We start from the raw sequence: 26489 nt of genomic DNA, 5'->3' as shown, positions 1-26489 counted from the left end.
ATTGTCTCCTCATATCCATTCTCCATATATTAGTGAAAATAATATTTCAAAAATTCAAATCAGGTCATGCTACCAGTTTAAAAGCTTTCTACATCTGCCCATTAGGATTTAGAATATTACTACACAATGATTGAGACAGGGCTCGCCCAGCCTGCCCTAACTTGTACCTTTCCTCCTCGCTCCATACACGGCAAGAAAACTGGTTTTCTTTCAGTTCTTCAGTGGTGCCATGCTCTTTGTCAATGCAGAGTCTTTGTCTTTGTCTTTGCTGTGCCTATCGTCTCCCAGGAGCTAGTGAACACTTTCTCTTCCTTCAGACCACAGTTAAACATTACTTTCTGCATTTCTCTCAACTCCCTGGACCTGGTTTTGGGTACTCATTATAGCACTCCCATAGCATCCCATATTTCTTCTTTACACTAGTAACACTCAACACAAACATAGTTAAGTAATTATTTGTGTAATTTTTGTTTAATTTCCATGTGTGATTGGATATTTTAAGATATTCATTGATTTCCCCCCCAGATATTTTGTTATGCTTTGGTTCCCCCACATCAGGCTACCAGACCATGAGGCATCTAAAGGGGTGATTATTACAGTAAAAAATAGATAAACAACAGTCAAATTCTTGTCTCTTGAGTTTTAAAATCCAAAGCTTTAATATGCAGTCATCAGCCGTGCAGTTCATCCCACCCAACATACCAGCCTGGAAGACTAACCATTCCAAGACAGGGGAAGAACAGAGCCAACGGGATGCATTAGATGTTGGTAGAGCCCTTTTCTGAGATGTGAGGAGACAAAATGGGAGGACTTCTAGATGGTTTGGGGAATCTGATGGTAGTCTGAGATAACTAGCATGATGAACAAATTCCATGTGAATAAAGATAGAACTCTTAGGGTAAAATATATTTTCATGAAAAGTCCTTTTCTGAGTATTGTAAAAGAACCCAGAAATAGAAAACATTTTGAAAATTAAATAGTTGCATTTGAGCCATGGTAAGTAATAGCATTATAACAAGTGGCACAATTAAAAGAGGGTTTTTTTCATTCTTTTTTGCTACATATAATTAATCATATGTAATATATTTTCACATGTAGTTATACAATTATTGCATACAGTAATACAATAAATATTATTAAAGGGTGCAATATAGAAATACATATTTTAGAGACAAAAATCTCACTGTGTAACTTCAAAGTATGCTAATCTAGCTAACTGGCTTTGTTTCTCACTGTCTGAATTTATAATTAAATGTATATTTTAAAAAGATTTAAAAATAGATTTTTAAAAAGCTATAATATATTTTATTTTGAAAAACATGTGGGCCATATACTTTAAACATAATTTGGTTAATAAGCTACTTTATGTTTCACAAATAGTGCAATCAAAGCCTCCATTTTAAAATTTCAGGAAGTTATTACTAGAAAATGTTTAACTTCTTCCAAACCGATCAATTTTAGTTGCTTTTAACCATTTTTCCCTATGATTTTGTGGTTATTATGTTGTATGATTTGAGACCCCTGCACAACAATATACATATGAGATACTTAAGGCATGTTTGATGTTTGCTACCCTTTTCTGAAAGAGCGGATTATTTTCCATGAGGATAAAAAAGACATTACATGAAGTCTGTTTCTTTAGATGACCAATGGATAAACCCAGGCAAGAAGAGTAAATGGAAATAATTGGATGTCTCATTCCTTATGACTTAATCTTAGAACTCTTATGTGAATAGTACCATCTGAGTACAGATTGAAGCTAAGCTGGTTAAAGATTCTGCAATTCAGGGTTTGCATACCTTTTTTTATTCTCCAGTTTATTTCTTAATATTTCGTAATGTATTAAATAATTTAAAAGATTTCCTATCACACCCTTAATATAAAAAAGAAAAACTCTAAAGGAATAAAATGGGGCAATATAGGCAGTGAAAGAATGACTATGAAAATTAAAATATTGTTGGGGTCATGGATTTAAAAGATGTATAAGTATTCTCCACCAAACTTCCCAGCTTTCTTTATTTTCCTATGACACTGAACTTTTTAATCATGTTGAAGATTTTATTTTTTAATTTTAATCATGTTGAAGATTTTAGACCAAAACTTCTCTGTAATGATGCTGGGAAATATAAAAACTAAACATTTCCAGACGAGCCCACAGGCAATTCCAATACCCATGTATACAAACCTCATCTACTCTTTTTAAGAGTAGCTTTCCTCAATGGATGAATACAGTGACACAATTTAAGTAAATGTCTAAATTAACATCACTCTGGTTCACATAATATATCTTTTCAAAAAATCCTGAAAAGTTACTACAGGCACACTACCCACCAGGCTATCAGGTCTAGAAACCATATGTTCAACTAGACCATAGAAAACATTACTACAGGTAGAGCATATGCTTGGCAAAGCCATGGATCACCATCTGGGCCCTGCTTCTTCCAGGAAGCTCCAGCTGGATGACAGAATGGCATCTTTCCCTCTGGGCCATCAGAGAATCAAAAGAGTATGGGTCACTTAAGGCTCAGACAGACCATGTGATCACCATGCAGACACATGTTATAGGTAGACGTTATGAATGGGCCAAGCCTGATATTTCCTTCATGATGTGTTCTTTGGTGTCCTTCAAGCATTCCCACTGTCCCAATTATGCCCCCAATTAATTAATTAGCTGTCTAGACTTCGTGGGACAAATGCAGGTGACCAGGAGTCAGCAATAACAGCCTATCCCCTGGTACTTCAATGTCTAGACAGCTGAGCTGAACTGGAACACAAGAACACACAAGACATAATTAGTGTGCAATCACTCAGGGTTTATTTACCTATTCCTAGTGGGTCCTAGGCTCCAGCAAAGGTCACCCGGAGATGCACACCAAAAGACGGACGACAAAGATGGAGACAGACAGGTGGCCACAGTTGGTTCAGGCTCGCAAAACAGAGCAGTCAATCAGGGGCTTGTCTCACAGAGTGACATGGAGTCCTCCTCTCATCAGGCAGGAGATGTCCACTGAAGAAAATCTGTTGCTTATATAGCCGGTGGTAAACAACTTGTGTCTTATCAGTGTGGGCCAGACGGTGTGCCTTGTGCTAGGAGCAGGGTGTTTATGTTTTAAGGGCTTAGGGCATTCACATCAAGATAGTGGGGCATTCACCACATTTTGGAAGTTACAGAGTATTGGGGTCTTCACACAGCAAACATTTCACACATTAATCATTTCACACAATAATTATTTCCACACATTAGAGGGGTTTCCTTATGACCATAACATTATTATAAAACCCATTCTCCAACCCAGTTTGGAGATTGCTGGTCACTTTGACTTTATCTTTGTTTTTCAATGACACAATATTCAGGTCCCACAACTATTAGGAGTCCACTCTGTGCCTGCGCCTCATTTGACCTTATGTAAGGTAAACCTATTTCCTTCCTAACCTTCTTAAAAGAGGTTTAACGGAATCTGGAATTTTTCCTATTACAAAAATTCTTGGGTTTTTGTCAAAAGATATTTGAAATACCATATTGAAATTATGTACTCACATCCCTCACCACCACCTCCAAGTAACTGAATCACATAAATAAAACATTACATAGAAAGTGCTTTGCTACAATTTATGGGTGGTAAATTTAACAAGAGCTGGCTTCATTGTAGGAAAATTCAACTTATCTTTTCCTGAACCTTTTATTCTATACAGAAAAAGAAATTTATGTCAGTTTTTTAAAAAATCTATTACTGCTTCTCATAACTGAATCCATTATTTTTCTCCACGATCAATCAGGTAAAAACAAGAATAATACATTGCTTGGACAGAACCATGAACATAAACATCTCCAAGAATCAAATGTAGAAAGTTAAATGGGTTTCAGGTGGTATTAAAACAAGAAAGGATCATCTTTATATATTTAAAAAATCAGATCTTACTAAAAAACGTATTCTTATTATTAGCTGCTACAAAAAGATAAGTTATATAGTATTTCATTGTTCACAATTAGACAGGATGACTTTAAATAATTGAACTTGTCCTATACATAGTCAACTGATTAAAAATATCAGTGGTTACCTTATTTTACAAATAATTTCTCTTCATAAAAGCATCAAGGGGATCTATAATAGTTAACTCCACATGACCCACTTTAGTTTCAGAAAAATTTGAGTGAATGTACACACACCTACTATATATATATATATATATATATATATACATATATATATATATATATATACACACACACATACATATCAGCTATATAAAGTTCTCAGGGAATTTTCTCTTTAATTAATAATATCCAGCATCTAATTTTCAATTTTATTCAGATAAGCTAACCTCCCAACTTGTCTCCAGAAAAGATGACCACATTTCCAACCAACTGGCACTTAACATTCACATTAAGCCTATTATTGGTCCAGAGTTGTGCATATGACCCCAATTTGTCTGGACAGAAAAGGAATGCTTCTTATGTAAGATGAAAATGCAGAGATAGCAGTTTCCCACTTTCTTACCAAATGAGAAGAGAACAGGGAGCTTCAGCTGCTACTGGCAGCCACCCGTGACTGTGAGAATTCTGACAATGCTGGTGGCAGAGGGAAGAGTGGGAAAGGACTTGGGTTTTAGTTAAGATCATTGAACTGCAGCTAATGGCATTCTGCCTAGAGCCGTCCCTACCTCCTGTGCTCCAGTTAGAAAATTTACAAGTTTACTGATTGTTTAATCCACTTTGAATTGGTGTTTCTGTAACTGTTTGATGTGTTCTTCTTCCCCTTTAAAAAAAGTGACAGAATACACTTCTGTTTTCTCCTGGCTTGTTTTGTTCATATTAATCTTTATATTAGAAAATCTTGGAATATGCATTTGATTTTGCAACTACCTTTTAGAACTGTCCCAAACCACCTAATGGGGAACAAAATTTAATATACCCATTGCTTAAGAAGATAGTAATATTCTTACCAAAGTGAATGCACATTTAAGATGATTAAAAACCCTCTTCTCTTACCAGACAAAAATATAGTTTCATAACCAAGGTCAGATATTATTCAGAGTTTGACCTGTTTTGTAGTCAATTTTAAACTCTGGTCTATAGGTCAAAGATAACTTTTTTTTTTTTAATTCTTCAGAAATTGTAGACCATGGCAATCCTACGACTCTCCTCTTGTTTTTCTAAACTATTTTTATACTTACTTCTCAGATATTCAGGCTATTAGATGTTTCTTGCATATTCCCACAGATAATAACTCATCAGCTTTGCAATCTGATTCTTAACATTAAGAGATTAAAACTAATGTAGATGATTCTCAGATGACACATACTGAGGTATAGAAAATTCCATCATTTCCTTCTACAAAATGAGAGAAATTTTAATTCTTTTTCTCAACAGCTGCTTCATTTTTTATGCACAGGAAAAAATATGGGCAATTACTCCAAGTACAATCAAGTCATTTAACATGGCTTTACCATCATTGTAGTTGCAGGATATTTAAAAAGAGGAAAAAAACCTCAAAGCACGGGTCCTGCTGTGCAGCAAAGCAATCAAATTCCTTCATAATAACAGTCTGATGGGATTCAGCAATCTGACGAATAATGAATAACCACTTTAATCAGTAAACAGGAAAATGCTACAACAGTCACTGAGTAAAAATTGACTATCATTTGTTGATCCTGTTGATCGGCATTTCAAACAATAAATAGAAATGTAAGTATCTTTTAAAAAGAAAAATAACTTCGTTTAGTGTGTTTGATTTTTTTCAGGCAGTGAGAAAATGATAGGCCATCTTAGACTGTGCTGTAGTGTTGTCCAGTCAATAAAATGTGCAAGTAATTTTTTTTTTTTTTGTATAATACATGGCCAAATTGACCTTTCACTTGAGTATGTCATGATAAACTCATTTTGCAGCTGGTTAATAAGGTTGTATTTCTGGACTGATTGTTGAACTTCATTTCTACTTCATTATTTGATTCTCTTCTTTACTGTTCATCTTACAAAGCTATTTGTATCTGAATATGAGCAGTCTTCTTCAAAATAGTCCTCAAGTTTCAAATACAGTTCCTCAAATGTTGGCCGGTTCCTAGGCTCTGCATCCCAGCACTCCAACATGATCATGTATAATGACAGTGGACAGTTAGATGGTTGAGGGAGTCTATAGTTCTGAAGCAACTTCTGCATTACCTGAGCATTTGTCATTCCTAAAAATGTAGAATGAAATCAACAACAAAAATAAAACAAGTTAAAGATAAGATTATGAAGTTAAGGGACACTTACACTCTCTAGCTTAAAAAGCAAATTGATTTCCTTGGTGGTGAAGATATGAGGTCTACCATCCCCTTCCCAGGCTGCAGAGGTTAAACTAATTCCTGTGGCAAGTAATGTCTATAAGACTGCAATTCAAGAGCAAAGGAGAAGGAGGCAATAAACCACATCATTAATGCAAATCATCACATCAGATTTTACCTCTTATGCTCCCAAAGACAGGTGATGTGGTCATCCTCACCACTCTGCCCTCTAAGTCTGGGTGAAGCTGTTACAGTCACAGCTAAGTAAGGGATCTGCAGCAGAAAGGCCTACTTCAGAATTAATTACTCACCACAATAAGGTGTTTGGCCATAAGTAATGATTTCAAAAAGAAGGATTCCGAATGACCACACATCGGACTTAATGCTGAACCTATTACGAATGGCTTCAGGTGCAGTCCACTTCACTGGCAGCTTCATATCATGTGTAGCTTCATAAATGTCTTCATTATCTACCTGTTAATGCATTAAGAAATCAAGCTAAGTTAAAGTGATGTATATTTTTGCCAGCCTCATTCATCTATAACCTGCTTCGCATTAAAATTTAGAGGGAAAAGATTCAAAATGAGCATAGTAGCAAATTCCAAAGCTGAGATACAAGTCTAAAAAAAATCTGTAAGAAGTTATTAATAAAATAATACTTGAAACCCTACTGTGTACCAAAAATAGTACTGAAAGCATTCTACTGCATATGGGAGAATTTGTGTGTGGTAATACTGGCTTTACATCTTGTCTTTAGCAAATTCTTTTTAAAAAATTAAAGCAAAGGCTGTCTGTTTATTATTTACTGCTGGCATTAAAGGGCAATTGACTTTGATAATTACCATATAACCACGTTCTAACACTGAAAAGTGGGATCCAAATGAATTAAATTAATATATCAACTCACTGGGATTCTAATTAATTTACAAAAAGAAATGATGAATTCATGAAGATCAAAAAAGAATCATTTATTTATAATGTTTCATGCCCTACACCCATAATTTTAGGGTACAATGTAGAAATAAAAAATTAAATTTAGAGAAAATCACCTAGCCTGGTTGGCATAATTCAATGGTTGAGCATCGACCTATGAACCAGTAGGTCACGGTTCAATTCCTGGTTGGGGCATATGCCCGGATTGCGGTCTCGATCCCCAGTATGGGGCATGCAGGAGGCAGCCAATCAATGATTCATTATTGCTGTTTCTCTCTCTCTCCCTTTCCCTTCCTCTCTGAAATCAATAAAAAAAAAAAAACATTATAAAAAAGAAGAAGAAAAAGAGAAAGAAGAAGGAGGAGGAGGAGGAGGAGGAGAAGGAGGAGGAGGAGGAGAAGGAGAAGGAGAAAGAGAAGGAGAAGGGGGAGGAGGAGGAGGAGGAGGAGGAGGAGGAGGAGGAGGAGGATGAGAAGGAGAAGGAGAAAGAGAAGGAGGAGGAGGAGGAGGAGAAGAAGGAGAAGGAGAAAGAGAAGGAGGAGGAGGAGACAGAGGAGGAGGAGGAGGAGGAGGAGACGGAGGAGGAGGAGGAGGAGGAGGAGGAGGAGGAGGAGGAGGAGGAGGAGAAGGAGAAGGAGAAGGAGAAGGAGAAGGAGAAGGAGAAGGAGAAGGAGAAGGAGAAGGAGAAGGAGAAGGAGAAGGAGAAGGAGAAGGAGAAGGAGAAGGAGAAGGAGAAGGAGAAGGAGAAGGAGAAGGAGAAGGAGAAGGAGAAGGAGAAGGAGAAGGAGAAGGAGAAGGAGAAGGAGAAGGAGAAGGAGAAGGAGGAGAAGAAAAACAACACTGAATAGTATAGAGTCTATATCATGTCTTTTGGACCAGGAATTAAAAAGCCCATGATCGCTGGCAGCGTGAATATTACTCTGGCATAAAGTGAGCAAAAGTAGGTCAGGTAACTGTACCAAGTGTGCTGCTCTTAATAAGGGAAATAGAGGCAGAAAAAGGCTACCAGTACTGAAAAATACATCATTAATTCAACTACAAACTTAATTATATACTCTCCCATCTGGTTAATCATTATTTCCTCTATTTCTTTCTCCTTGGTGAAGAATTATAAACAGGAGATAGTTTGTCTGTAAGGCCCTAGGCCAGTGATGGTGAACCTTTTGAGCTCGGCATGTCAGCATTTTGAAAAACCCTAACTTAACTCTGGTACCATATCACATATAAAATTTTTTTGATATTTGCAACCATAATAAAACAAAGATTTATATTTTTGATATTTATTTTATATGTTTAAATGCCATTTAACAAAGAAAAATCAACCAAAAAAATGAGTTCGCGTGTCACCTCTGACACGCGTGTCATAGGTTCGCCATCACTGCCCTAGGCTATTAAAGTGTTCTATGGACCACAGAGAAACTTGGAGAAACATTGTCTTAAAGAATAACATCCCTGGCTGGTGGCTCAGTGGTTAGAGCATCAGCCCACAGATCGAAGGGTTGAAAGGTCGATTTCCAGTCCTCGGTTGCAGGTTCAATCCCTGACCCAGGTTCAGCATGAGCAGGAACCAACCAATTAATGCTTCTCTCTCTCGCTCTCTCTCTCTCTCTCTCTCTCTCTCTCTTTCTCTCTCTCTCTCTCTCTCTCCTACCACCCCCCTTCCACTCTCTCTAAAAATCAATGGAAAAAATATCCTCACTCCTCAGGTGAGTATTTTTTTAAAAAAGAATAACAGTAATGCCAAAACCGGTTTGGCTCAGTGGATAGAGCGTCGGCCTGCGGACTGAAAGGTCCCGGGTTCGATTCCAGTCAAGGGCATGTACCTGGGTTGCGGGCACATCCCCAGGAGGAGATGTGCAGGAGGCAGCTGATCGATGTTCCTCTTTCATCGATGTTTCTAACTCTCTATCCCTCTCCCTTCCTCTCTGTAAAAAATCAATAAAATATATTAAAAAAAAAAAAAGAATAACAGTAAATCTATTAGTTTACTGGTCTGTTAGGATTTTGACCCATTACAAAAAAACTAATTAACACAAAAGCAAATTCACCTTAAAAACTCTTGCAAGTCCAAAATCTGCCACTTTGTAGATATTATGTTCACCCACAAGGACATTTCTGGCAGCCAGGTCTCTATGGATGTAGTTCTGGGACTCCAGATAGGCCATTCCAGAGGCAACTTGTGTTGCCATGTCGACCTGTTGAGTCAGATTGATTTTTGATCCACCATCATCTAGGCAATAAAAGAAAAGGTTTATTTTGGGAAACATTTAAACTATTGAAGTAAATTCTGAGAATCTTGATGAAATGAGCTCTCCATGGGATTAAGTACCATAGCACTGATCTGTTGAGCAAAAATATATATAATCACATAAAAGTTTTTGTTTCCTGTAACGGGTTAATAAGGCAATAATTTTCAGAATCCAAACGCAATCCAAGGCTGCAGTCTGCTCTTCCCTGAATGAGTGTTACACAGAGAAAGAAACAATAATATCACATGATCCAAGCAGCTATAAAGATCTGAAAGAGTCCAAGTTTTGCCATTTTCCATACCTCACATCACTGTCTCATCTCCTCATGGAAATTGTTACTTGGTCACCTCAGGATGTCTTTCAAATATTGCATAGTTTGTTTTAGTCTTTGAACTTGTAAAACGATGCTAATTTGAATGGCTAGGCTGATGAAAAGCTCTCATCCTTCCATCACATTGTACTCAAGAACTAGCTCACTAACAGAAATGAAGGGTCTACCAGTAGTTATAAAATGTATATATTAAACTTGCACTCCATTCCGTTTGATACGTTTTGTAATTTCCCTTTTTTAGCCTGTCATTGGGCATCCCTTTAATAGACCTTGTTTCTCCTACTGCTCAAGGTCTGTACCACTAAATAGAGGAAATTCATGTAGTAGAGTCAGTTTGATCACTAATAGAGGTTGGTGTTATTTTGTGATGACTTTGTGAAATGGGACCAGCCATACCTGGGTAGTATTTTGCTGCCACACTCTTAGTAGATGTGTTCAGCTTTCTGAATAATTTACAAACTGTCATATAAATCTAAACCATCATTATCCCCGACTGAATAAGCCAAATATTGTGAAAAATGTGTGGGATTCATGGTCCAGAGTCTTAGGCACAGCTCCTGACTTGAGAGGCAACTATAGTGCAGGGGTTTAAAAGACTGGTGTGAAGCCAGAGTGCCAGAATTTGGATGAGGGCTCTACCTCACATTTCTGTCCTGCCCATGGGTAAGCTGCATCACACTCCTATGCCTCATCTCTCATCTACATAGCGATAACTGTTGTTAAAATGAGAATTAAAATGAGTTAAGACATGTAAAGCACTTAAAACCATGCCTGGCACCTAGAAAGAACTCAGTAAACCCCACCTATTCTTGTTATCATTGCTGCTGCCTAATCAGAATTAAAGAGTTTAGCATTTGCAAAGCTAGAGGTGCATGTGGATTATCCAAATTTAAACGCCTAAAAGAAAACAAGCAGATCAGTTTAGAGTTCTGGGGAGAGCAGGCAGCTAGAGATAATGATTTAACAGTCACAGTTCATGAGTGAGAGTTAAACATTAAAAGTGAAACATTAAAAATAAAAAAAAAATTGCTTGAAAGCAACATGAGAAACAGCAACATTTAGAGTGCGAAAAAGAGTCACCACCATTGTCAAAGTCTACAAATAAGTCCAGCAAGATAGGGACTAAATATAATAACTAGGGGAGTCATTGGTGACTTTGGTGGCAGGAAAAGCTGTTTCACTGGAGATGGAGTATAAGGGGTTGAGGGCTGGATGGGAGCTGAGGACATGGTGACATCCCTCTTGAGCACCCTAAAGTCAGGGACTCCAGAGAAACTTCCATTCACACAAACAGCAACAAGTTATACAGTTGTATTCAGTTAAAGGATATCTCAGTGAAAACATTCCTATCTCCTTCAGTCCACTTAAGTGAACTGTCAATGAAATGATGAGCAACGTGTTAAGATTTGATTTATTTTTTTAAGAAAACAACCTAACATATGTCAGGTCTATAAGTATTTATTGGAAAGAAAACAAGCCCAACTAAACTAGAAAATAATGCAGATAGTTATCCTCTTCAAAATTTCAGTAAGAAATACCTGCATCAATTATCCTCAATGCTGAAGTCTTTTGACAAGCCTCTCCCATTTTGGAGAAATTTATTGCAAAAAATATTCAGCTAAGCTTAGGGATTATAAAGATGGCTCTATAGAAAAATGCGTATGTTATTTCAACTATCAAATACAACATCTAATCCTATTACAGTGGACATAAAAAGGTTTTCACTGACAGGCACAATAGAGAAGGAAATTGAGTAATAACAAATTTCCTACCCTGAAAAAGTGTAGTGGCCTAGAACTGCCTAACTCAACCTCAGAACACACTTCAAATAAAATGGCCAGATGTCAAAACTGATATAAAGGTTCACAGACATGTGACAATTTGCATCTGTAGCAAGAAAATATTTTCAATTATGTTCCTGCACTCAGGAGTCTTTAATATTTATCATTATAGGCTATTTAAGAGTAGAAATTTCATTATAAGATCACATGTCGAATTTAAGTCCTCTTGATTGGGAAGGGATTGTCTACAATAAGCATATCTTCACTATTCCTCCTTGCTGTTAACTAGCCTGGTGAATGGCAGCCTTGGTAAACTTGACCTCATGTGCCAACAGGGCTCATGCTTAGCCCCGAGTAAGACACATTAACAAGCCACAGAGATTCTCAATGCCAAGGGAGTCTGCAGGGTAATAAGTGGGTCTTTTCAAGCTGATACTAGGAGCCTCAAAACAAGCTTGACCCAAAGTCAATCTTATTAGGTTCAGAATAGCCCCAACTTAATCTATCCATGAATTTATCCATTCAGTCAGTCTGTACATTAAGTAGTGCACACCATTTATAGTTGTTCTAGCACTAAAACAAAAGTCTCTGCTCCCATGGAATTATACTTTAGAAGATACTAAAAATAAGCTACATAAATGTCATGTAGTATAGTTAACAGCTAAATGAAAAAAACAAAAAGCAGAAAAGAGGAATATAAAGAGTCAATAGAGGGAGATTAAATTTTAGAATGTACAGGGTGATCGGTGAAGGACTCACCATAATGGGGATGTCTGAAGATCTTTCAGGAAGATTTTCAGAAAGGAAGGAAGTGGACTATGTGGATAGGTAATGGGAAAGAAACAATTTCAGATCTAAAAAGCAGCAAGTATGAAGCACCTGAAACAAAGCACATCTGGAAGATTGGGAGATTAGCAAAGAGAGCAGTGTAGCTGACACAGAGTGAACAAGGAGCAAGTTGTGGGAGATGTGGGCAGAGAGGTAATGGAGAACCAGGTCACTCAGTACGTTATGGGTTATAGAGAGTAGAACCAATAGGAGTCACTGAAAATTTTGAGCTGAGCAGGAACATGATCTGACTTACATTTTAACAGAATTTCTCCAGCTACTATATTGAGAAGAGATGAAGGGTTCAAGAACCAAAAGAGGGAGTCCAGTTAAGAAGCTACTGCAGAACCCAGGAGAGAATTGATGACGGCTTGGACCAGAGTGGGAATATTGAGAAGTAGTAATATTCTGGACATATTTGGAAAGCAAGAAAATAGAATTTGCTGGTTGGTTAGACATGGGATGTGAGAAGAAGTAGAAATGAGTCCAAGATATTAGGTCCAATTGTTGACATTGTCAAAGAAAGAAAAACCACAAGAGTAGCAGAATACTGGGAATAATACAAGATCAGTTTGGGACATGTTTAAAAATGTCTAATAGACTTAGGTAGTAGGGCTGTTCACATACATTTATTTTTGTCTCCATTCAAACACCTTAGATAATCACACTCCCCTACTCTATTTGACTTGATTAGGCCAAGTGAAGAGGACACGAAAAGTCACCTCTGTCACTCAGGGTCAGAGACTTTAAGAGCCAGAATAAGATTAGTCCTATCCCCTGCCCCTGGCAAGGTGATCAAAAGAGCTGAGGCACCAGTCAGTCTATTTTGTATATGTATCATAGACAAAAGAAACACTTGTTAAGTCTGTGGGACTTGAAGGGTGCTCCTTACTGCATCATTCCTACATTATTTAGACTGACACTGCAGTTAGGTAGAGAAGTTAAGAAGGTAGTTGGGTATATGATTCTGAAGTAATGAAGAGATATATATTGGGGAATTTTTCATACATAAATGTTACTAAATAATGCAACTGGCTGGGATTAGCAAGGGATATGGCAAAAGAGTTGTGAAAAGTTCTAAGATTTTGAGAAGACATGAGAGAGATCATATAAATTGAGAAGAACCAGCAAGAAGCATAGGAGGAAAAGCCATTGAGTGAAGTGTCCTGAAGGAAGTGCTTCCAGAGGAGATAGTGTCCACCAAAGAAAGTACTGATAATTAGTCTGAGGATTAGAAATTGACTGTTAGACTTAACACTGTGAATGTTGTAAGTGACCTTGACAAAGTATTTTTGTTAACGATGAACCAAAATGGCTCCCGTATGTTTGTCCCTGGGAATAAGGAAAAAGGTTCATTGGTTAAACTTAGTCTTTCTATAGTGCACAACATATTCTGATGCTGTTAAATTTTATATATTTATTCAAGGGAGCTAGCATGTTTTTGCTTGTAATAGCATTTAACAGGCCTTATGTTCTTGGTTCTTCTAATCTAGTTTTGCAACTTAATATTACCAGCTCCACCTGAAATAAGAGAATACTTGTATCTTTCTGTTATCTTCATCATATCATTCTCATCTCCCTTTACCTCTTTATACATTATATCAATCCCACTCTAACATTTTGAAAAGTATAGAAAATTCTTTTTTTAAGTATGAATTACAGTTGACCCTGGAACAACATGGGTTTAAACTGCACAGGTCCCTGGGTTTTTGTTGTTGTTTCCCAGTAAATACCTGTACTGTTTTTGATCTGTAGTTGGGAGCCCACAGATGCAGAGGGCCAACTGGATGCATTGATCTATGCCATTTTATATGGGGGACTTAAGCATCCATGAATCCTTATGTCTGCATGGGGTCCTAAAACCAAGCTTTTATGGCTACTGAGGAATAATTATAATAATTAACTTCGAGGGGGTCAAAAGTTATACACGAATTTTCAATTGTGTGGGGGGTCAGCACCATAACCACACATTGTTCAAGAGTCAACTGTATTCTCTCAGTTCTTGATCTCAACTACTTTGAACATCTCATTTTAAGGCTTACTATATTGTTGCTTATGAAAGTTTTCATTAATAAACATCCAAGCTTTACAATGCCCTTAAGTCTTCTCTGACTATAGGAAGCAGATGTAAAAATAAAGCAATAGCATATTTCTGCTTTTTAGTACAAAAATTATAATATTGCCTAACAGTGAAAGTATTTTAAACACCAACAACTACAACTTAATCAAACACTGGCAAAAAAAAAAAAAAAATAAGACTACTTCTCCCTCTCTTTCTCTGAAAATATTTTATATCCCCTAATTCTGAGCCATAGAAAATCTTGGTCCATGACTGATAATGTTCAATTAGTTATTATAGGAAAGAAAGGATGATGCAAAACATCTATTCTTCAATTTTCCACATTACATTTAAGTACTTCGATGTGTCTATTGTGAACACTTTGTTCTCCCACTACATAAATATTTTCCTTCCTTTGAGTACACAGTATATATCCTATTAAAGAATAGCTGAGCAATTCAATGTGAAGACATTCATTCTCACCGATATACACATAGTAAATATCCTTTGGGTTATAGAAAGCTTGCTAAATTGACATTTATAGGACTTGCTAAACGAAATTACGCTCTTTTTTCCTTTTATTAAGTCTTTAGCTTACTTCGGAGATATTCTAGCAGACTTCCATGTCTCATCAACTCTGTAATAATATAAATTGGATCTTCTAAAGTGCAAACAGCATAAAGCTGGATAAGCTTTGGATGTCTTAGGTTCTTCATTATCTGAGCCTCCCTCAGGAAGTCATTTGGATCCATTGAACCTGAAACAAGAAGAGGGAGAAATCACTTTAAGTTATTGAAGCTTCCCTATCCTCCCAGCAGCCTGGTGGGAATCACCAAGATTGCTTCCTGCCTTTCAGTAAAGTAAGAGCATTGGTGTCACAAATCTTCAGATTTATCAAAGAAGAGAATCAGTTCAGCCAAAGCAACCTAATACTGGATGTATTGGTGCATCAGGGTGTGCAGTTTATGTGTTATGACCTGTAGCTGAAGAAAGGTTGATTCAGGTCCATGTGAAAAAAAAAAAAAAAAAGGAGAGACTGACAGTCTGATAGATAAAATGAGGCAGGCATCTTCAGATCACAAAGAGAAGACATTCTGTTAACATGAATACTGGAGAACACTGAGTAATTTTGGCCTAGGATCCGGGGAAGACTGATAGCTTCCCTGTCCTTGGTACCCATTATAGGAACAGGTGGTTAACAATCCTAAAGCAATGACATTTGGCTGTATTTATGTCTTTATTTCTGTAGGAACATATGGTATAGACCAGGGGTCCTCAAACTTTTTAAACAGGGGGCCAGTTCACTGTCCCTCAGACTGTAGGAGGGCCGGACTATAGTTAAAACAAAAACTATGAACAAATTCCTATGCACACTGCACATATCTTATTTTGAAGTAAAAAAAAAACAAAACTGGAACAAATACAATAGTTGTATTTGCATGTGGCCCGCGGGCCGTAGTTTGAGGACCCCTGGTATAGACCAAGTAGAAAATATTCAAAGGCCACTCCCAAAATTTAGTATTTCTTCCATCAGTCATTTGTGTCTAAGTTGAAACTGATATTCAACATTTTCTTCTATATTAATATTTCCACAGTTAGAGTCTTAATATCATGATCATATGATAAGGGATACAGTATTGGGGCCTATTCTGAAGACTCATCTACAATTAATTGCATTTAAACGGCTCAACTTTGACTCACCATGCAAAGTACCAAGTAGCTACCATCAAATAAAATCTGAGAGGAAGAGGATACCTGGAGTTTACATTTCATCAGTAACTTCTAAATCTTTAACTTCTTGTGGGATATGAAGTTTCAGATGGATTACTGTAAGTGAATAAATACTATAATTTCACACCTCAGTATTCACTATGGATAGTGCAAATATTTCCACTGATGCTCAAAGAGACTGTTCCACTCATCATCGTCTCATGTTGAAGATTTCACAACTGATATTTGAACTGAGGCCTGGAGATAAGCTCTGACATTCTAAGGTAATAAATACGCTGACCTGTTTACTAATGTGAAGTTAAGAAGAGTTACATGTGACCTGCGGATCATTTCACATAAAGCATTTAGGCCATCTATCCTTTGATATGCCCTTTGAAAGTCCAGAAGTTCAGAACCCAGGCTCAATTAAACTCAATTCTGAACAAATCCTGGCTCACTGTGTGATCTTTAGTAAGCTACCAAACATCTCTGAACTTCAGTTTCTCCATCTGTAAAATGTGGCTAGTAATCTCACTGACATCATAAAATGATTATCAGGATAATAACAATGCCTGACACATACTAGTATGTATTTAGCAACTCTTGACCATTATTTGTATGATTAGAAATAGCATACACTGGGGTAAACTAACCAAATCAACTGTATGTATTTTTCGCAGGCTGAGGAGGGGAAGGGGTAAGGACTTAAAGAAGGAAGATAGGGGAAATGGCCTATTCTCTTTTCCATCACAATTTGCTGAGCTTCCTCAATTTCATCCACACCATTTGCTTGCCCTATATAATCAAGTACTATTAAAATCTTGAATCATAGTGGCAAAATGAAGCTGAATATAAAAGAGACACTCAAACCATAATAAAGGACTTTGTTCTTGGTTGTTACAACTAGATTGGCCTATGACCAGATACAGATATAGTGGGATACTTCCCACCCCCCCAAAGTTAATCTGATTTATGGAGTTCCCAGTGATAGCAGAAATTATGATCATCATTCAGACAACTTAGAAATACAATGTGTTTCTCTGCGGATGCTTTGGTTGGGCATCAGATTCATGGAATACAGGACACCCACATCAGTGCCAAATCAGACTGTCCACGATAGCTGAAACCACTGTATGCCAGGAGCCTCTGCAGGTGAGGGCTGGCTGCACTGGTTATAACTGACCAGCTGCACAGCAAAGGAGACCCGATCTCAACTCCGCTTGTAATGCAACATTAAATATTAATTTCTGCCTGTCAAAGCTACTGTGGGAGTTGATTTCAGGCTCGTCTTTATTGCATAGTAGTCTGCTAAGCAATAAATAGCTGCTGAGATTGATTAATGGCCCCAGTGAAGTGAAGACATTTAACCAATCACCAAAGCTGTTTGCTGCTATTACACTGTAAATCAATAATAATTATTCCTGTTGAAGAGAAAACTATTGCGGCACATTTTTTGATATAAGAAATCTGGTTTTTTGTTCTTTTTGACCTCTAGGAGGTCTTCTTTGAAGAGCAATGTTCAGATGGATAGCTAGCTGCTTCTTTTTGGAAAAGCATTAGATTGAACATTAAAGTTTACTGTCAATTATCAACAAAATTAGGATTCAAAATCATCAACACACAGTGACTGTGAAAAATCTCAGATGCTGGAACAGGTCGCCCTCCCTCACCTGGAGTACTGGCATGGCATCTGGCCACTTAAAAGTGCTTCTGCATTGTTCTCTGTTGGCAGGGGTAAGTGGCAAGGCTGGGCTTCTGCACTGGCGAATTTGTACACCAGTGGACCTTGAAGCTAACATTTATTAAGAACTCACTGCAGATATTTGATGTAAATTTACTCAATTTGTCCTTATAAAATCCTATGAAGTAGGAACTGACATAATTTCCACTTCAGATGAGGAGGTTCAAAAAGTTGAATAAATTGTCCAAACTCATAGAGGGCAGAGCCACGTTAGGACTCAGGTGTGTCCTACACCAAACTTTATGCTCTTAACTATTATAACAGAGGGTCTCACACCTACTCAGTTCATGGCACACACGCTGTCTCAGTACATTTTTCACAATGCTCCTAAGCCAAAATGAATACCTAACAGTCCTATTAATTACTTGGTTAAATGCAAACAACTTAAGATGTACTTGTATCCTAACAAAATTATTTTTTAAGATTTTATTCTTAATTACAATTAATTACTAAAGGAATGCATGCATCTACTTGGCAGTGCACAATTTCTCAGTTCTTGGAAGCAGATAAAACACTGCTACCTACATATCCTGTTCCACATTGATTTTTGTGTGGATCTTGCATTTGATCACAGCAAACACCAAAAACCTGGTTTGATGTCAGCAAAAGGAATATAACATGATCTGATGCTGAAGCTGCAAATTATCTTACGGTGTAGCAGTCTGTGCAGTATTTGAGATGTTTACCTGAAAACTTTTAAATCCCATCCTTGGTTAGTTTGGAACAATAGTGTTTACAAGACTGCTAGCCAGCAGCACCCAAGTGCTCAAGTGCTGCCACCTGGTGGCTTTCTAAACTTCTAAGAATTCTGGACTAGGTAAATAATGGAGGTCCCCCAGAGAATTATATTCTAGCTTTTGGTTACTATTCTTTCCCGTTATTAGAAGTAGATATGCGGCTACTACAGCAACATTTCACTTTCATAGAATGTCACTTCCTTGGGGTGTGATGCAATAGGAGTAGATGTGAGTTCGAATTCTAGCTGCCTTTTACTGACTTTGTTATTATTATAGTTTTATTATTATTATAGTTTTGATTGGTTGTGTACTATAAATCAGACAATATGTAAAGCATTGCCACTAATGACTTAATTTAATCTTCATAGCAACCCTGCTAGGTTGACCTTAACTCTATTAACTCTATTTTGCAAACGATAACACTGAGGCATGGAGTGGTTTAAAAATTTCCTCAATAAAAATGGAACCCTCGGGGTGTTCCTGGTGAGAATGCAGACTGGTGCAGCCACAGTATGGAGTTTCCTTATAAAACTAAAAATGGAACTTCCATTTGACCCAGTGATCCCACTTCTAGGAATATATCCCAAGAAACTAGAAACACCAATCAGAAAGGATATATGCACCCCGATGTTCATAGCAGCACAATTTACTCGTACAATAGCTAAGATTTGGAAACAGCCGAAGTGCCCATCAGCAGATGAGTGAATTAAAAAACTGTGATACATCTACACAATGGAATACTATGCTGTAGTAAAAAAGGAGAAATTCTTACCATTTGCAACAGCATGGATGGAACTGGAGAGCATTATGCTAAGTGAAATAAGCCAGTCAGAGAAAGATAAATATCACATGATCTCACTCATTTATGGAATATAATGAACAACATAAACTAATGAACAAAAACAGATCCAGAGACAGAGAAGCAATGGTCAGACCGTCAAGCCTCAGAGGGAAGGCAGGGGAGGGTGGGGGAAGGGGGAGAGATCAACCAAAGGACTTGTATGCATGCATATAAGCCTAACCAATGGACACAGACAACAAGGGGGTGAGGGCATGAGGGGGGGGGGCAAGGGGGCAATAAGGACACATATGTAATACCTTAATCAATTAAGAGAAAGAAATGAAAAAAATGTCCTTAATATTGTATGACAAGTAAGTCTTAGGAAAGTTATTTAATCTGTCTCAATTCTCCTACCTCATTTTTAAAATAAAGAACATAATGTCTGGCTGGATAAATACTGATTTTAGTACACTTTCAATTTTCACTACAGGGAAAAAGAAGATAGAGGAAAAAATAGTCCCTACATTTTCAAATACGAGCTCTTTAGATGGACCATTTTGTCTTTTGACCATACGCAACAAGTGTAAAAGAAAATAATCATTCCCTGAAATAACTCCAAGTTTCCACTGATTTAAGTATATTCCATAAATGAGCATTTTTAATTACACCTAGGAGAAAAGCAGAGGAGGAACACTGGAGGGTTCGACCCTAACCCTAGAGAAAAGATGCCTATTGAAATCTTACATGGGGGACATATTAAGACTTAGCTGATCCAGGGAGCATGGTCTTGCCCTACAGTCTAAGCCTTGGCCCCGGGTTACGGTCACCTGGGCCAGAGACTGATTACAACACTTGCTTGATGTCTGCATGGGCCGCCCTGTGACCTCTGGGACAGCGGCAAGTTGAACTTATAAAAATCAACATATGCCATTGATCCTTTGACATTCTCATTTTCTTACCTGGTTTTAACGTTTTTACTGCTACTGGAGTAGTATTGTTCCAGAGGCCTTCCCACACTTCGCCAAACTGACCGGATCCTAATCGCTTCAGAAGCTGTATAGACTTGCGGTCTATCTCCCACTGGTCCACAGTTTTATATGACAAATCAAAAGGAGCTGGCACTTGTATCTATGTCATGGAATAATAAGAATACTTGTAAAAAAAAAAGATTTAACAATTTTTTGAATGAAAGTAATAGTCCATGTCCTTTTTTAAAAAGACCATTTTAATAAAAAAACACAAAATATTATAAATTGTATTCTAATTGCTTTAAAATAAAAAGCAGTTGTGGAAGAATCTATATACTAGTAATTACTTCTTCAAGCTGATGTCCGCCACTGCCCACCCCCATATCCTGCTAACTCAGGCACCTGCTGTCCATCTGTCCCACCCCACCCCCAATTCCTCCCTCACATGGGTCTGGAATGATTTCCCTCTGCCCCCTTACCTAGCTAAATTTTAAGGCCAAATTGAAGTTTCCACCTCATTCACAATTACTTCCCAAACTCTTTGGCCCATAGCATTTACTACATGTATCACATATTTTTGCATAATTAAAATTTTCATCTTTTTTGAAATTCATTTATTTGTTCATTCATCCATTTACTTGTCCACTTAATAAATAAATATTTCAGCTAGGTTCCATTCCGTAACCAAAAAGGCCAGGCCACTGCTCTCCTAGAGTCCATAGTCTAGTTTACCTTCTACCACCCGGTGCTTCTCCGTAAACCCTTTTCCCCACTGGATTTAACAATATTAGTCAAACTGAGTGTTTTGTAAGCTATATCTTTGGGTATAAGCTATATAATGAGTATTTTATAAGCTATATCTTTGTATGTTTGGGATATAAGCTGTATCTTTGGAAGCTTTTCTTAGCATGTGCTTAGATACTATGGTGAGGTCATTCCTATACTATCTAAGATGTACATACTTACACCAAAATTGCATATTAACTTGGAAGAACTTAACTCAATGTGTTCTATGTATACTACATAAAATTCTTCAGCTTCTACTGTCCATAAAATTCTGATCAGGTGTCACCATGCTTTCATCAGTCATCCAGGTATGAACCACAGTGCTGGCTGCCCCATTGACAGTGCGTGAGACCTGGGCTCTGAGGAGAAGCTGAGGGCTTGCCCCGCCACAGCACATGACCACTGCATAACTTTAAATACATTTAGGTAAAACAAGCCAACAACTAAAGGATGATGGATGTAGACAAGTCTATAAGTGTTATCTCCTCCCACCAAACAGCTTAGGTCAAACAATCAAACTGTTAGAACAATTAGTTTAATGATATCTGTATGTAGACAACTCATCCAGATAATGAACCTACTAATTTCATATTAATATTCCTGAATGCAGATCTAAGTAGGAATTATATTCTGGCACTTTTTTTTCTCTCCAGCCATATCATTAAGTGCTCCAATGGCAGGATACCATATTAATTTCTTAGTGCAAAGGATGAATATTTTCTGTCTTCAGTGATTGCTCTAGGTCAGGGGTTAGCAAACTTTTTCTGAAAAGAATAAGATAGTAAATATTTTAGGCTTTGTGGCTCATACAGTCTCTATTGCAATTACTAAACTCTGCTGTTACAGTAAAAAAGCAAAGAGAATTTGTAAATAAATGAGCATGTCTATGTTCCTATAAAATTCACTAACAAAAGTAAGTGTGAGACAGTATTGGCACATGGGCTATAGTCTACCTACCCATGCCTTAGGTAACCAAATGACCTTTTTTTTTCTGAACTGATGAATCACATGAAAAATATTCAGTATCCTAAGGGGAAAAGTTAACTTCAAAAATAAATAAACACAGCTTGAAAGCATTTTACCTTTAAGCATGGTTTCCCCAGCTTGACACACAGGCCATCGCTTGTCTTGGTGTAGTGTTTCACGAATTCATTCAGCGTGGTAAAGGTTCTTAACCGAGTAAGGCAAAAGCCCCCTTCATCCAGTCTTCTGATTTTGTAGTGTTTTACGACCCTTTCAAATAAAACTGGAACCCAAAATAAGTCCCGTTATAACTTCTTGCCAAAGCCAAGCAGATTTACTTATTTTGTGGTGATAGTTTGAATGTATGGAATAAAATTTTCACAAATTCTACTTATTTGTCAAGTTTGTTTCAGAAAATACTTCAGAATATTTACAAAGGACATACAGCAGAATAAAGAAAAAGAGTTGTGAAATCATAATTTAAAGGAAATATCGGATAAAAATAACAGAGTGAGGCTAGCCCTAGAAAACTATGCACCGTGGCATAATATATTTGACTAAAACATGCCATACAATTGATTCTATCATTTTAGCAATGCGAAGAGGAAACATTATCAGTTTCAGAAATTGCAGCATTGATAAGATAAAATCATAAAAGGTGTTTGAAAATAGTTCAACTCTTCTTGATACAAAGACCAGGAAGAATTTTCTCCCATGAAATCCTATAACATGGACACTGAAATAGACTAATCAGTGTCCTCAGTACTATCAGACAATAATATACAAAATTTTGTAGGGCCATTCATTCTCTGTCTCTCAATACAGGCTGATATGCCCTAGCACATTTCAATAAAAGCAATTCCCCGGGGCCTAAAATGACACAGTCTATGTATACAATTTTCCAGCCATTTTGCTTATCTCAGGGATAAGTCCTATAGCATTGAGGAATAGACCACTTGCCCTTTTGGAGTCACCTGACTTGCAGTGAATATTCTGTTGCTTTTGCTTTCCACTAACCATTGTGCTCTCTTCTAGCAATGGCACCCCAATATTCCTTGAAGATTCAATGCTCCTCTAAGAGCATGCGGTCCAAGGGGACCTGGTGCCAACCCTGAGCCAAGGAATGCAGTCAGAGCCAAGAAGACTGAATTCCAGGACTTATATTAGAGAGCTCTAGAAATACAGGAAGAAATTTGTTACCGTTGTTGTCTTGTTGCTGTTCCTGTTTAACTGCTGGGAGTTTGGAACTATCAGAAAAATTCTTCCCCCTCCAGGGAAAGAGGTAAGTTGCCTAAGAAGAGAAGCTGTCCAAGTGGAAAAACAGAGACTTGATAGGAAATGCGAAGCTTGACCCCTGGGGCCAGCCAAGCCTGGCTTATCAGCTATAAGAGTCAATTAATTTCCTAATTTTGGTTTTCTGCACTTGTATTAAAAATATTTACTGATGCTCTTCATAGCTACCCATTCACTTAGCAAAGTTATTGGTAAGTATTGAGCAGCATTTACCAGGAATAGAGATAGTCTGAATTCCTTGCTAAATATTAAAACGCATGCTTTATTAATCAGTCAAGTTGGAGCAATGCTTTCATGAACGGAAAGAAGACTGAGAAGACATCTCAATCCACGTACAGAGGTTACAGAGGGTTACTGAAGGTATGTCAAAGTCTCGGACAATATTTTCCTGGAAAAGTTATTGGTGTACACAGAAGAGCTATAATTTAAAAAAAAGACAATGTCAAGCATTGACAAGGAAGCGAATAACTAGAATTATCTCTCTCCACACAGTGGATAAAACTGTAATTTTTACAATCACTTTGGAAAACTATTTGTCATGATCTACTCAAGTTCAACATAACCAGATCTGTAATGTAGTAATTCCACTCTTAAGTATATAATAAACAAAAATACACAATATATTCATCAAAACGCATATATAAGAATGCTTTTAGTGGCATTTTTGTCAGAACCTAAAGCTGGGAACAATCTAAATGTCCATCAACTATAGATGGACTAATATAAATTGTTTATATTTGTCCAGTGGAATACTATAAAGATATGTAAATATACAGATAACAATAACATGAATGAATCTCACAAACACAAAATTATGGTTCCATTATTTAAAAATGTAAAAAGAGCAAAACTGTTGATAGTAAGAGTCAGACTGGGGTGTTGGGGACATTCTATTTCTTGACTGGGTGCTGGGTACATGAGTATATTCATTTTGTGAATGTATACCAGACTAAACTTTTTTTTTTAAATACAGAGGGCAAGAGTATATTTAGCTTCTCCAAAAGCAATACAAATTCTTAAATTACAATATTTAGGTATCTGGAACACTTACTTGTACTCTCTGTGTCAAATTACCATTCCCACTGATTATGACTTTGGGACAATGTTAATTGGCCTGTAAAATCATCACTAAATAAAAGAATTTTATTAAGACACAGAGCTAAGTACGTAGCAGATTCCTATGTATGGATTAAAAGGTTAACAATATATCAAAAGAGAGCGGTAAACAATATTAGCCCAAATTTATTTCTCCATAAAGTAATAAAAATATTAGCAGTAGAAAGGTAGCTAAATATAAAATATATCTGCAGTTTATATAAATTATTGCTCTGAATATTCAATCTTTGCCATCCATCAAAAGAAAAGTGAGAAAATTATAGTTGAGATGTCTAGTTAGCCAATAGGTCTATAATTAGAAATGATAAAAAGCAACAACAAAAAATCCCCATATTTAAACAAGATGAACAATATCTGGTTCCAAATTGACTACATGGGAGTTAAGCATAAACTTAGAAATTCCTTTTTAGTGCACCACTGAAGACCTAATGATTTCCAAGCTAGAGACTAAAGCCAATAGATGACTGAAGAGTCAAAATACTCCTTGTGATATTCTTAAAAAGGGATGCAAATCACAATGATTGATGTTGATTATAAAGAAAGCCTAATAAATGTTTGCCAACTATTTGCAGATAAAAATTTAAACCCTCAGTTGTAAAAATCAGTTCTAATACATCCAGAGTTGTCAAGCACAAGAAAAGTAATTGTGTTTAACCAAAAAGATGGGGAGATGGGAGACCCATATTACAATTTAACTTTATGTGACCAAAACATGTCAGTCTCGCTGGTCCTCAGCTTCTTTGTCAAGAGCAGGCTTTGAGTAATCTCCACATTTCCAAATGTTTCCACCTTAGTGTTCCAACATTTATTTTTTTAAATTTATCTTTATTGTTGAAAGTATTACAGATGTCCCCTTTGTTTATTTGTGTCTGTTTTTATTTTTTCCCATTGACCCCCTCCACACCATACTAATGGCTGTTGCTTCTTCTCTCTAAATTCCTATTTCTTTTTTATTCCCTTTCATAATACTTAGTTCTCACTTTGGAGCCTTGAAGACCACTTGAAAGCTTTTCCTACACATCTTCCCATAAGGTTTCAATTTAAATCCCCAGAATCAGCCTTCCCCACCCACCTTATGGAATATACCCCTCCCCAGCTCCTGTTTAATGGCATATATATATTTATAATAACCTGTTATGGCATTCATCTCAGTAGAGGTGGTTCCGTGAAGGGCAGAGGCTCTGCTGTCTTAATCCAGAGCTTGGCACAGAATAACAACTAACATAAACATCTGCTAGATGCATGAATGATGTCACTGACTCTGGGATTTGAAGTGAAATATAAGCTTTTGAAATGTCAGCTGCAAAATTAAATAGGTAATTACATAAATACTTTCAGGACAAGATTTCCTTGGAATTTTATTTTTAAAGGGAGGAAAATGAACTCAGCTCCAAGATATAAAGACTATTAGAGTACAGTCATTCATGGTTATAGCCAATTTCTTAATTTTTTGCAACATAACACAAAAATAACTGTTTCATCTGTTATTGACAGTGAGGGTATTTCTATGTGGTTCATTCAAGTTTTCAATCTAAACAAGATTGAAAGGTTTATGTAATTTAAAAATTAGACCACAGAAGCTATATCAAGGAAATTCAATACAGTGTAGTCGGGATGGAGGCACTTTTAATATTGTATTCCTGAGTAATCAAATCCAAATTATATGATTGTTTTTTAAAAGTGGTTTTAATTTGTTATTAGTGAATCCACACATTTGCATTGACATTCCAAATAAAGACTGAATTCAGGGGTCTCAGAACTAGGGAGAAATAAATTTTCTATTCCTTTTTTGGTTCACTGTAATCTTCATTATTGAACCAACCTACTCCAAGTTCTAGAGACCAGAAGTGAATAATAAGACTTGTGCCATTCTTATTGTGAATTACTATGGGTTCAAATTAGTTAAGCATTTTAGTAGCTCAACTGCAAAAAATATAAGGCTAACTATA

General features: G+C 36.8%; 1 protein-coding gene across 1 annotated transcript in view; it reads right to left on the bottom strand.

Moving 5' to 3' along the window:
* Nucleotides 1–2792: 2792 nt before the first annotated feature.
* FRK (fyn related Src family tyrosine kinase) overlaps nt 2793–26489 on the bottom strand; it is a 92949-nt gene continuing 69252 nt past the window's right edge. Inside the window, exons 3-8 of the mRNA XM_070417875.1 lie at nt 22251–22414; nt 20374–20542; nt 15044–15202; nt 9246–9427; nt 6576–6738; nt 2793–6177 (exon numbers count right to left, since the gene is read on the bottom strand). Of these exons, the coding sequence (XP_070273976.1) occupies nt 5966–6177; nt 6576–6738; nt 9246–9427; nt 15044–15202; nt 20374–20542; nt 22251–22414 (1049 nt within the window). The 3' untranslated portion in view covers nt 2793–5965. The remainder of the gene's footprint in view (nt 6178–6575; nt 6739–9245; nt 9428–15043; nt 15203–20373; nt 20543–22250; nt 22415–26489) is intronic.

This window comes from Myotis yumanensis, unplaced genomic scaffold (assembly GCF_028538775.1).
Source record: "Myotis yumanensis isolate MYYU_CA2020_CCGP unplaced genomic scaffold, mMyoYum1.0.hap1 SCAF_6, whole genome shotgun sequence".
NCBI classification, from domain to species: Eukaryota; Metazoa; Chordata; class Mammalia; order Chiroptera; family Vespertilionidae; genus Myotis; species Myotis yumanensis.
This window is presented reverse-complemented; position numbering and strand designations above follow the sequence as displayed.